Here is a 13,179-nt window from a genome sequence, read left to right on the forward strand (position 1 = left end):
TGGTGGCCATCACATCAACCTTCATCATGTCAGTGTAAATCAGTACAGAAACACTCCTTCACTAAACTCACTCTACACAAAGCTGGGACTCGGAATAAAAACCATAGAACTACTTTAATGTTCATGTATGGGCTCATTAAAGTCCTCAGAAGTTCACTGAGGGTCCAAAATGCAGCATGAAAGACTGTTGCACACCCTCCTGTCAAAAAGAAAAGAATTTCTGAGGCAGACTGTTTAAAACATGAAAGATTAAAAGTTCTTTATAAGAAGAAGTGGATAAAAGTAGAGCTCCTCTGGAGCGTCAGCTCCATAGCAGCATCAGGAACAGTGATGTGATGTCCATTCAACAGGCCATAATAATAATAATAATACTGATAAATAAAACTAAAATGTGAAAGTGGCAATACTGTTGATGTTGATGTGTAGAGATGTTCTAGAAGAACTGGGGGTTGGTCTCTTTCCCAACTCTGTTAACTGATGAATGATCTCCTACAAGCAAAAGTCTACAGATGGAGAACATGGAGATGTTTTATTGCTACTCCGAGTCTCTTTCTCCACACACCTCATGTCACTGTTCAAAACTAGGAAATTTGGTTATAAATGCTTTAGGTAAATCAATATTTGATCAATGATTGGCACATGTAACCTTTATCAAAATGCTTGTGCTTCATGTGTTCATATGTAAAATTTTAGATAAACCGATCAGAAACTGTACATGGAACAGCTGACTTGATGGTGCATTGTCAAAAAAAGGGGCTACTCCAGATCTGGACCGGAGTTTCATGTGGGTCCTGTGTTATTATGTTTCCTGATTGTGACCTGTGTCTGATTCTATAAATATTTATGGCATTTACCAGACCTTATCCAGAGCGACTTACAATCAGTAGTTACAGGGACAGTCCCCCTGGAGACACTCAGGGTTAAGTGTTTTGCTCAGGAACACAATGGTAGTAAGTGGGATTTGAACCCGGGTCTTCTGGTTCATAGGCGAGTGTGTTACTCACTAGGCCACAACCACCCTATAAAGCTGCCTTGTTCATCTCTGTTGGGTCATTGTTACTTGATGTCTCCCCTCTTTTGTTCACTATTAAACCCCTGTATGCGTCCTACAGGGGCAGTGGTGGCCTAGTGGTTAAAGAAGGCTGCCGGTTAGAATCCTGATTCGCCAAGGTGCCACTGAGGGGCCACTGACCAAAGCACCGTCCCCACACACTGCTCCCCAGGCACCTGTCATGGTTGCCCATTGCTCACCAAGGATGATGATTAAAAGCAGAGGACACATTTCGTTGTGTCACCGTGTGCTGTGCTGCAGTGTATCACAATGACAATCACTTCACTTTCACTCTCTCACCATGTCCAGCTATCATGACAGATCTCCTTCTGCTATTCCCATCTCCCAAGTGCAATTTCCCACTTGTGGGACTAATAAAGGTTGATCTTATCTTATCTTATTCTCTTCGTGTGCGGGAGGTGTGGATGTGCTGTGTAAGGATGTTGCGTCTCTTCCACCTTGTGTAATGTACATTCTAGTGTAGAAACTGTACACAAGGTTACTGTGTCGCATTTCATCTTTCATCTCCACAACCAGCCCGAGGCTTGGTGTTGATTGGTCGTTGCAACGCTTTCGTCACGCAAACCTGGAACCCCTGCGTTTAAAGGAGGTGGGCGGGGCATATCAGGAGTTTTGTCACGCGCACCTGGCAACCCTTCGACCAGAGGTTGGAGGAACTCTCCATAAGACGTATGTGTTGCGCTCGAGCAGAAGTATTTTTGAGTGAAGATTTGAATTGAAAAGACAAAAAAAAAACACCGGCTGTCACTTTTCATAAAAGGAGCAACAAGTGATTAGAAGAAAATACCAGCGTCAGGCGCGGACGAACAGAACGCGAAGGATGGAGAACCAGAGCGCAGCGGAGAACCAAACTTTGGCCATTTGGAGCGAACGCAGCATTGAGTATAAAGTGGGCAGCGCGCTCCTGGTGCTCCTCATATGCGTCGTGGGCATCGTTGGCAACGTGATGGTGATCTTGGTGGTCCTCACCACCAAGCACATGCGCACCCCCACCAACTGCTACCTGGTGAGCCTGGCGGCGGCGGACCTGATGGTGCTGACCGCGGCCGGGCTGCCGAGCGTCGCGGACAGCGTGTACGGCTCGTGGCTGTTCGGGAGGTTCGGGTGCCTGTGCATCACCTACTTCCAGTACCTGGGCATCAACGCGTCCTCCTGCTCCATCACCGCCTTCACCATCGAGAGATACATCGCCATCTGTCACCCGATCAAAGCGCAGTTCCTGTGCACGCTGTCCCGAGCCAGGAAGATCATAGCGCTGGTGTGGGGCTTCACGTCGTGCTACTGCGTGCTGTGGTTCTACCTGTCCGACACGGAGGAGGTGGTCTACAGGGACGTGACCGTGGTGGTCTGCGCGTACAAGGTGCAGAGGAGCCTCTACATGCCCATCTACTTTTTCGACTTCGGCATTTTCTTCGTCCTGCCCCTCGTGCTCGCCACCATTCTGTACGGTTTCATCGCCAGGATCCTGTTCCTGAACCCCCTGCCCGCCCACCCTAAAGACAAAGACGGAGTGGGCAAGATGAAGAGCACAGGCCGGAGCTGCAGCACCACGGCCAGCTCCCGTAGACAGGTGAGGCGCACCGACCATATCCTCCGGTTTTTACTAGTCATGAAAACACTCAAACAAACTTACCAAACATATACTCCGGTTTTTACTAGTCATGCAAACACTCAAATACTCAATCAAACTTATTAAACATATACTCCGGTTTTTACTAGTCATGCAAACACTCAATCAAACGTACCAAACATATACTCCGGTTTTTACTAGTCATGCAAACACTCAAACAAACTTACCAAACATATCCTCCGGTTTTTACTAGTCATGCAAACACTCAAATACTCAATCAAACTTATTAAACATATACTCCGGTTTTTACTAGTCATGCAAACACTCAATCAAACGTACCAAACATATACTCCGGTTTTTACTAGTCATGAAAACACTCAAACAAACTTACCAAACATATCCTCCGGTTTTTACTAGTCATGCAAACACTCAAACAAACTTACCAAACATATCCTCCGGTTTTTACTAGTCATGCAAACACTCAAATACTCAATCAAACTTATTAAACATATACTCCGGTTTTTACTAGTCATGCAAACACTCAAACAAACTTACCAAACATATCCTCCGGTTTTTACTAGTCATGCAAACACTCAAATACTCAATCAAACTTATTAAACATATACTCCGGTTTTTACTAGTCATGCAAACACTCAAACTCTCAAATACTCAATCAAACGTACCAAACATATACTCCGGTTTTTACTAGTCATGCAAACACTCAATCAAACGTACCAAACATATACTCCAGTTTTTACTAGTCATGCAAACACTCAAACTCTCAAATACTCAATGAAACTTACCAAACATATACTCCGGTTTTTACTAGTCATGCAAACACTCAAACAAACTTACCCAACATATACTCCGGTTTTTACTAGTCATGCAAACACTCAAACAAACTTACCAAACATATCCTCCGGTTTTTACTAGTCATGCAAACACTCAAACAAACTTACCAAACATATCCTCCGGTTTTTACTAGTCATGCAAACACTCAAACAAACTTACCAAACATATCTTCCGGTTTTTACTAGTCATGCAAACACTCAAATACTCAATGAAACTTACCAAACATATACTCCGGTTTTTACTAGTCATGCAAACACTCAAACTCTCAAATACTCAATCAAACGTACCAAACATATACTCCGGTTTTTACTAGTCATGCAAACACTCAAACAAACTTACCAAACATATCCTCCGGTTTTTACTAGTCATGCAAACACTCAAACAAACTTACCAAACATATCCTCCGGTTTTTACTAGTCATGCAAACACTCAAACAAACTTACCAAACATATCTTCCGGTTTTTACTAGTCATGCAAACACTCAAATACTCAATGAAACTTACCAAACATATCCTCCGGTTTTTACTAGTCATGCAAACACTCAAACAAACGTACCAAACATATTCTCCGGTTTTTACTAGTCATGCAAACACTCAAACAAACTTACCAAACATATACTCCGGTTTTTACTAGTCATGCAAACACTCAAACAAACTCTCAAACACTCAAACAAACTTACCAAACATATACTCCGGTTTTTACTAGTCATGCAAACACTCAAACTCTCAAATACTCAATCAAACGTACCAAACATATCCTCCGGTTTTTACTAGTCATGCAAACACTCAAACAAACTTACCAAACATATACTCCGGTTTTTACTAGTCATGCAAACACTCAAACTCTCAAATACTCAATCAAACGTACCAAACATATCCTCCGGTTTTTACTAGTCATGCAAACACTCAAACAAACTTACCAAACATATACTCCGGTTTTTACTAGTCATGCAAACACTCAAACTCTCAAATACTCAATCAAACTTACCAAACATATACTCCGGCTTTTACTAGTCATGCAAACACTCAAACAAACTCTCAAATACTCAATCAAACTTACCAAACATATACTCCGGTTTTTACTAGTCATGCAAACACTCAAATACTCAATCAAACTTACCAAACATATACTCCGTTTTTTACTAGTCATGCAAACACTCAAACAAACTTACCAAACATATCCTCCGGTTTTTACTAGTCATGCAAACACTCAAATACTCAAACAAACTTACCAAACGTATACTCCAGTTTTTACTAGTCATGCAAACACTCAAACAAACTCTCAAATACTCAATCAAACTTACCAAACATATACTCCGGTTTTTACTAGTCATGCAAACACTCAAACTCTCAAATACTCAATCAAACTTACCAATTATATACTCCGGTTTTTACTAGTCAAACTCTCAAATACTCAATCATACCTTCCAAACATATACTCCGGTTTTTACTAGTCCAGCAAAGACTCAAATTCTCAAATACTCAATCAAACTTACGAAATATATACTCCGGTTTTTACTAGTCCAGCAAAGACTCAAATTCTCAAATACTCAATCAAACTTACCAAACATATACTCCAGTTTTTACTAGTCCAGCAAAGACTTAAATTCTCAAATACTCAATCATATCTTCTAAACATATACTCCGGTTTTTAATAGTCAAGCAAACAGACAATTTAATACTCGGACTGTTAAATACTCTATCATACTTACAAAACATATATTCCGGTTTTTAATAGTCAAGCAAACATGACAAATTTACACTAATTTTCTTAAATATTCAAACACAGTAAATATTTATTCAAATTTTTAAATATTCAAGAAAATGAACTTAACATGTACTCAATTTTTGCAATATTTCAGCAAACACGCTAAACACACACCAACAGTCAAAGGTTTTAATAAAATTATTCATTTATGGGTCTTGCATTTTTTATGTTATAAAACAAAACTGAATACACAGGACTATGAAATAACACCCGTGACAGTATGTAATAAATAAAAAGTTGAATGTTTGCTGTGGTGGCAGCATTTCACACTCTCCACCACCTTAAGTTGGACAATGGGGACTGTTTCCAATGGGTCCTGAAGGTTTATACTGAACACTTTCTTATAATTCACTCATGTTAATAAGCATCTCATGAAGCAACTTTTGATTATGACAGTAGTGAACAAAGCAGCCATAAATTATTCATTCTTTTATTTCTTTTTTCATAAAATTAAATGCGACTCAACGACACAGTGGTCCAAATCAGGATTATTGCCTAATATTTCCATACATGGATTAGACCTCCCTACCTTTTATATAATCTGTACCACTGCAATACGTCACACAAAACTGACACTTACTCCTGATGATGGCATCTCTAGTGACCTTCTATCATTTACCCAGCTGCTCCTGGGGAAGATCATGCTCTGCATGACAAAATACTACATTTGGTGACAGTATAAATGTAGTGCCCTTGCGCCAGCAGTGCATGTATGCTTGAATGTTTATTGAATTTTTGTGTGCTGCTGGTTAGAAATGAACTGAATTTTTTGACAGATCCAGCAGTTCGATTTTAATGAGACTCGTCCCCTCACCTGTAAATTGTCTGCTGTTTTTTTTTTTTTTTATAAAATAATTTGAATAATTCATTGTAAATATTTTGTAGCTTTTAACTACTGTACTGTAGTGTACAGTACCAAGATCAAGACGCTGCAGGGACTTGGATCTGTGTTTACAGTCTCTGCTTCTGCTGCTTCAGGTCACCAAGATGCTGGCCGTGGTGGTGATTCTGTTCGCTGTGCTCTGGATGCCATATCGGACCCTGGTGGTGGTCAACTCTTTCCTGGAAGAAGCCTACCTGGACATTTGGTTCCTCTTGTTTTGCCGCAGCTGTGTGTACCTCAACAGTGCCATTAACCCTATCATCTACAACGCCATGTCCCAGAAGTTCCGCGCTGCCTTCCGCAAGCTGTGCCTCTGTGGACGCAAGCCATCGGCTAAGCAGGCGGCGTACAGTGTGGCCTTGACCTACAGTGCCGTCAAGGAGACGTCCATGGCAGAGAGCACGGACCACTACACCACAGAACTGGAGGAGATAACGGCCACTGACCAGCTGCTCCCCGAGAAGAAGCTGCTGTATCCTGATGAATGCTCTTATGGGAAGGTGGCGTTCAACCAGCCCTGACTTCCTGTCAGCCTGCATCGTCCAGTCATTAGCCACTGTGTCTCTGAGCACAATGGTCCTCATGCCGCTGCATACAAATTGAGAAGTCATGTCTGGCATCATCATCTGGGAAAACCACCAGAGTCCTCAAGTCTTTTATCCTCATCAACGACTCAATGCACGAAATGAAAATCGCCTTGGCATTTGGTGTGGAATTTGCAGGAGAAGATGGTCTCAAGAGGTTGCAGTCCATTAGGGTATTGAATTAAACTGTGAAGAGGTTCTGTGGCACAATTTCTTTAATGAGCAGCAGTGTGGTACAATCCCTGGCTTCTGCAACCGGCTTGATGCAGGGTTGAAGCTGGATGCTAAAGTGTGGCCTTTACTTGGGAAATAAGGGGGCGTGAGTTATGGCAGGAAGCCGACCTCGGCCCTAACAAATTTGGAACCCTATGTGTCACTCCCTGGCATTGCAGTAAATTCCACTGCTAGTGTATAGTTTCTTGTGAGTACATAAATGGCTTTGTCTTATACAATATTTTACTTGAATAAACCAATTACAAATTAAATAAACTTGAACTTGAGCTTGTTGACATTACGAAATGAGCATCCCCCTAAGTAGCAGGTAAAGGATCCATCCCCTGGATGAATGATGCCCTTATTGCCCTGTATTGCCTGCTGGAAGCTCCCAGAAACAACCTTCTGGACAAAACACTGCACACAACACACAAACTGAACAGGATTGTTGTTTCTCATCCAAACAAAAGATGACAAAGAGGAATGGAAAGCATGGCTAACTATATACATGGCAAAACAATTCCTTTGGGTTTTTTTGCTGCTTTTGTCCTTTGCTGCAGTAATGTACAGACTCACTATGTCCAGACTCATTTGTCCTGACCTCTTTTGATCTGTCCAATTTAGCAAATAGTCACAGTGCCCCTGAACCAACAGAGAGCATGACACGATGCCACCAGATGTCTCAGAAGCAATAGCCAGCATTCTGTATAGGAGTGAAGGGGAAGCAGACCAACCTGTGGACAATCGGGTCACCCAGTGCGTCCTAAATACAGTCACCTGCAGCACAACATGATCGACATGACAGCCTGCAGCCACCCACTTCCAGGAGGTGCCACACTGGCAGAAATGCGAATACAATCCAGAGAGAGGGAAATGCATTTTAGATATTTTAATATCTGCAATGTCAGAGGGAAGCCACAGAGAAAACTTTTATATAATGACACTATCAGTTTAAACCTTGCTGCATTTTGTCCACAGAACACCGTCCCACATACAAAAGAGTAAGACGTACATGCTATTCACAGAAATCAAAGTTATTGATTCCTTTTGTGCACCAAGTTGACATCAACACCTGCTATTCTGTGGGTTTATCTGTATTGTATGAAGGAAATTGTCATTTCACTGTCATTTCACAAAGTCATTTTGTTCACGGAATGCATTTCATGGATGAAAGGCATTTGTCAATATCACAGATAGACCCCACCTTCTGTCCACAAAATGGCTGAATGATGTGATGAATCATGAAGTGTGCAAAATGTCATTAGGTTATTTCATCATTATAATTATATATTTACATTCATCATACAGTTCATTTGGCTCAGAACGTAGATTTGCAAAGAAATAAGCACTTCACTCTTGCCACCCTGGATATTTGTTGTGAACCGACCTGTCCACGGAATTGCGTACATCCTTTACGTGGGTGTCAGTGTTAAACAGTACATTCACTAGAAGGCAGGTCAGAGGCTGAAGCACCAGACAATGTCTAAACAGAATCTGTAAATGTGTGGCAGACTCACAATGGCATACAACATAACCTTTTTGTATCCATAAATATCACTCTCGCCAGCGCAAATTTCAAACTCCTCAATCAGGCATGTCTATCAAAATGTTGAACCTTTTCCCTTATGGGGTGTTCGTCTTTTTGGATTTTGATTGACAGCTGTCTGTGCTCAGAGTGCCTGGTGTAGGCAGTCTGATTGCTAACTGGCAGCAGCCTACACCAATTCACATAAAACCTGTGATATAATGATAAACATGTGCATGACTTGTGGGAATATTTTTTCAGCAGGGTTTATTATTTTATCAGTTGTGCTTGGTAAGATGATGATGATGATGATGTTTATTTCTATATATTGAATTTAAATCAGGTTATGGACCTGGTGGATGGAATTTCAGGGGGTCTGTATATTACTTGCTGTCGTTATGCTCGTTTAAAAGTCTTCTTGCAGCTTTGGTTCAGTGTGCTAGTGTGTGTCCAGGCTTTTGATGTGTTATGAATGTGTAATGTTATTATGTTGACTGTGCATAAATTACTGTAGTAAAAGGACTTTGTCAGGCTGTTACGAAGTGCCACTGTTTTGTCCACTTTTTATTGTGATGTTAAAATAAAGTCTGTTTGGTAGCGGCGGCTGATTCTCTTCTTCATCTCAAACCCCCAGAACCATAGAGATCATCACTGGTCTAGTTACTGATTGAATGAATTGATTAATTGATAGAACCTTTCATGTTTTGACCAAGGACGAACATTTTGGCCATGTCTGGTACGTTTGTCACAAAACAGAAACTTTACATGACCAAATAAAGCATGGTGATATACAGTGATGCACAATGGTGGCAGTATCATGTTCAGGTGTCTGCTAGAAAGCAGGACGTTGCGTTCAAGGATAGCTTGAATTGATTTGAATTCATGTGTATCAGCTTTGTTCCAACGTGGTGTAGATCTTGTACCATGGCTGCATGTTCTTATCTTCTGCATTCGGGACATTTGACCAGCTCATTGACCAGGAAATATTCCCTTTTATTCCCTGCACCTGCACTGGTCTGCTCTGTAGCAGAGAGTCGTTGACAAAAGAACACTTGCCCAATTATTCCTCCTCTTCTGCTGTCCCCAGCACAGGGGGACACTTCTCAGCCACCTCCAGTCTATGTTAACATCGTCATCATATTCTTTTTCATTATTTTCCACGATCGGCTCTCCATCCTTCCCATTCAAGAGGAAATGGATTGACGGGGGGGGGAAACTGCGCTTTATTTCTTCAACCCTTGGATTCAGTTAAAACCATCATACATGCTGCCAGTACAGGAGGGGGGGAATGAACCAATATAACTCCAACAGGCAGCAACTCTTGTTACAGTTAATAATTTCTAATAAGATGGCCATCATGTAGTACAGAAGTCCCACCTGTACAAACCTAATCATGTCTATTCATTTAGCTTAATTAAGCTTCTCTTTATTGCCAGATGTTCCTTTAATGCAGAGGAAAACTGGGAATGCAACATTCCACTGAGACTAAGTGCTTTTCATAATTAATTAGTTGAGCCCTAAGCCATGTATAGATTTTTTTTGTTGCACTGGTGCAGCCGTCTAGACAGTTTATTATGAAGAATGTTTGCTGCATCAGCAGCTTCCTACCACAACACACTCCAAATAAATCCCTTAAATCAAATAATAGAAAAGCGTTCACTTGAGCTGAGCTATTTAATTTGTGCACCAGAGTCTGCTAGCATGCATTTTATTAATTAAATTCAGTGTTAGCAAATTATTAAAATGTGGGATTTTTGTTAATTTACAGTCAACTCTGAGGCCCTGTAAATGTAAAACACCTTTATTTACTTGGCTGTTCAGCCATAATTGCCTTTTAATTAAAGCCAATTTAACTGTCTAAAACATTAGACATGTTAACTTTGGGGTTTCTGAGCCATTTCAGCATGGACCAGGGATCTTCACCTCACAGCTCTCATGGTCCAGGTTCTGCTGATCTTTCAAGCCTTCCAGTAACTTCCATGAAGAGCTGGAACCATAGCTTGGATTAGGATTATTTCTTAACACCATGTCATGTCAGGTATTTACACTTTCAGGTACCTTTATGAACAGAAATGTAAATCTAACCAATAGTATAAAAGTGGATAATTTATTAGTGCTTACTCCTCAATGTCACAGGAGATGTCCCCTTCGCTCCTCCATAATTGAGAACATAAACACAAGGTCCTGAGGACAGATAGTGGTGTTGCATACTGAGAATGAACCTGTTAAAAAAATAATTAATAACACTTCCGTTTCTCCAGGGAACCAATGGGATACAAAAGGGCTTTCTCAATATAACAAAAACAAGTCCTGATCAGTTCAGGAGTTTGTGTGGGGAACATCATCACCAGAAAGCTCACGTGAGCAGGTTTTTATTTCTGTTTGCAAAGCAGAGCAGACTTTGATAGTTGCTGTGTGTGAAATGGAACCCCCTGTGGTGCCACCATGTGTGTGTGTTGTTATCATCAGTAATAAAGGATAGACTGGAGAGAAAGGATGCCATTCTGGATGGTCCATACTCCTGTACTGATGGGCGGGGTCTTAATGGACGCCTGAAGACACTGGACTGTATTCACTGAGCTTCTCAGAGTGCGGACATGAATGGATATGGGTGAGTGAGTGACTGAAATGGTCCATTAATCATAGTACACTTTGTTCAAAGCCTCCATTAAGCCTGCTTGAGGCTCTAATGTGAAAATCTATACCAACAACCCCTTTATACAACTGACACCCCTTCCACCTGCCAATGTAACCCTGGATGGACAACAATTAGGCGATGTGTCAATATCTTAGGGTAACTTGTAGAACTTTCTTAAGAAATGTCATGCAGAAAACAGCCTAAGATGCTAAGAAAACCAGTATGCAAAGAAAATACATTTCTCATTTATAATTTTAAATTATCTACTGTATGCACCAGTGAATTCCCTCAGTCAGGGAATTCAGATTAATTCCCACAGTCCTTGGAGTCTTTGTCTTTAAGTGAAGACCAGGTACGCATGATGGATGAATATCTACCAAAAATAATTAGATTAATATTCCATTTGTTATCTTTGCATATAGAATTTATTATAAGAATTCATGAAAAAAGACAAACCATTAAAAAAGTAGATTATGTTGGACCTTGAATGCTAAGGAATGTTTTTACAACTCTGGATACATGTTCTATTAATACGAAACAACACACACTTACTTTAAATGTTGTTTGATAGAAATGTTGCTTTATATTATTACATAATTAAGGTTGGTTAATATTATCAGATTATATTATTAATATCTCACAAAATATTGTCTGTCTTGAGAAAAATAGTGCAGGTTTAGAGGTGGACATTATTTAAACGTCCTTCGTCCCTGGGGCTGTGGACGGCCGTGAATTGACAGATACGGTTTACGCAGGCAGAGGAAAACAGGGCCCATTAATCTATTCGGTGAATTGAAATGGTCAGAGATTTAGAAAGGAACAGGGTCACAAAGAAGACTGGATCAGTCGATTGTGTTGTGGGCAACGGGGGTTTAGGTTCCGGTGACGTGTCTCCGCCCACCATGCTGCTCCACTCCAGAGTTCCATCACCCACTCCACTTGCTTCCTGCTTCGCTTCATCCATGGCCGTTTCGCTTCTTGTGTAGATACGGATCATAACGCTTCTTCTGTGTACTGATTTAACATTTTCTACACCCAGATCACGCTCGAAGGAGAATGTTGAATTTCATTATTAAAAAATAAAATCAGCAGACATACACTGAGTGCCATTTCATCATGGTAATAACACTATTAGTACAATTTATCCAATTATATTTTCAGAATACACGTTACTTTAAATGCTTATAAAATTATAAAAAAAAAATTAAAAAAATATTTGATGTTGCAGCAGCTTTCATTGATCATTGTCATTAATAATGAGGTGTATTAGGGAAGGCCGGGGGAAGTGAACGGTTGGAGAGGAAGATGCATTTACATGTGTCGTGTCGCTTTGTTCTGGGATAATGATGCTGTGACGTGAGCTACAGCAGTAGGGTGGGTGGTGGTGACAAAACGCAGTTCGCCATAATTACAGCCTCTCAACAATGCCTCATCTGTGGCTCTCAGCAGCAATTATGGCAGGAAGAACATGTATAATGTCCAGAGATGGAAAATGTATATTATATATAATCATTTCATAATCAAAGTTAATAAAAAGTTAAGAAGCTCGTGTAGGCCACATTGTGGTAACATGACAGAGAACTGAATAAAAATGAATGTTGCACAGGGGAAAAATGTCAGTATCACAACATCTGAAGTCATTTCTGTTCTGCCATAAAGCCACACTTCAACCTGGACATTGACACTGGGGAGAGAAAAAAAAAAAAAAAAAAAAAAAAAAAAAAAAAAAGTGTTCATCCAGCTGACTGTCTCGTACCCTAACCACTGCAGGGCAAACCCCGGCCACCTCTGGGCAAGCAGGACTAACTGGGACTTTCTGAGCAGTAACTGTGTGCAACAGAGTCAGGACAACCTAATCTGTATTCATCCAAGCAGGTGATCACACAAATATGCTAATGAGGCATTTTATGCATAATGATGAAGTGTTCAGGCTGCCTGGTGAGCATTTTTATTTCAGGGTGGTGCTTTTACAATACACTATTTTTTACAATACTAATAAACCCTGATGTCACGTTAATGCAATAATGCGGAAATCACCGCTGTGATGGAGAATCTCCAGGCACAGAGTTCTGCGG

General features: G+C 40.7%; 1 protein-coding gene across 1 annotated transcript; it reads left to right on the forward strand.

Moving 5' to 3' along the window:
• Positions 1 to 1,724: 1,724 nt before the first annotated feature.
• Positions 1,725 to 9,063, forward strand: trhrb (thyrotropin-releasing hormone receptor b). Its single transcript, XM_028963967.1, has 2 exons — positions 1,725 to 2,642; positions 6,240 to 9,063. The coding sequence occupies exons 1-2, from the start codon at positions 1,893 to 1,895 to the stop codon at positions 6,663 to 6,665; spliced, it is 1,176 nt and encodes a 391-aa protein (XP_028819800.1). The 5' UTR covers positions 1,725 to 1,892; the 3' UTR covers positions 6,666 to 9,063.
• Positions 9,064 to 13,179: the final 4,116 nt, after the last annotated feature.

Source organism: Denticeps clupeoides, chromosome 20 (assembly GCF_900700375.1).
Source record: "Denticeps clupeoides chromosome 20, fDenClu1.1, whole genome shotgun sequence".
Classification (NCBI taxonomy): Eukaryota; Metazoa; Chordata; class Actinopteri; order Clupeiformes; family Denticipitidae; genus Denticeps; species Denticeps clupeoides.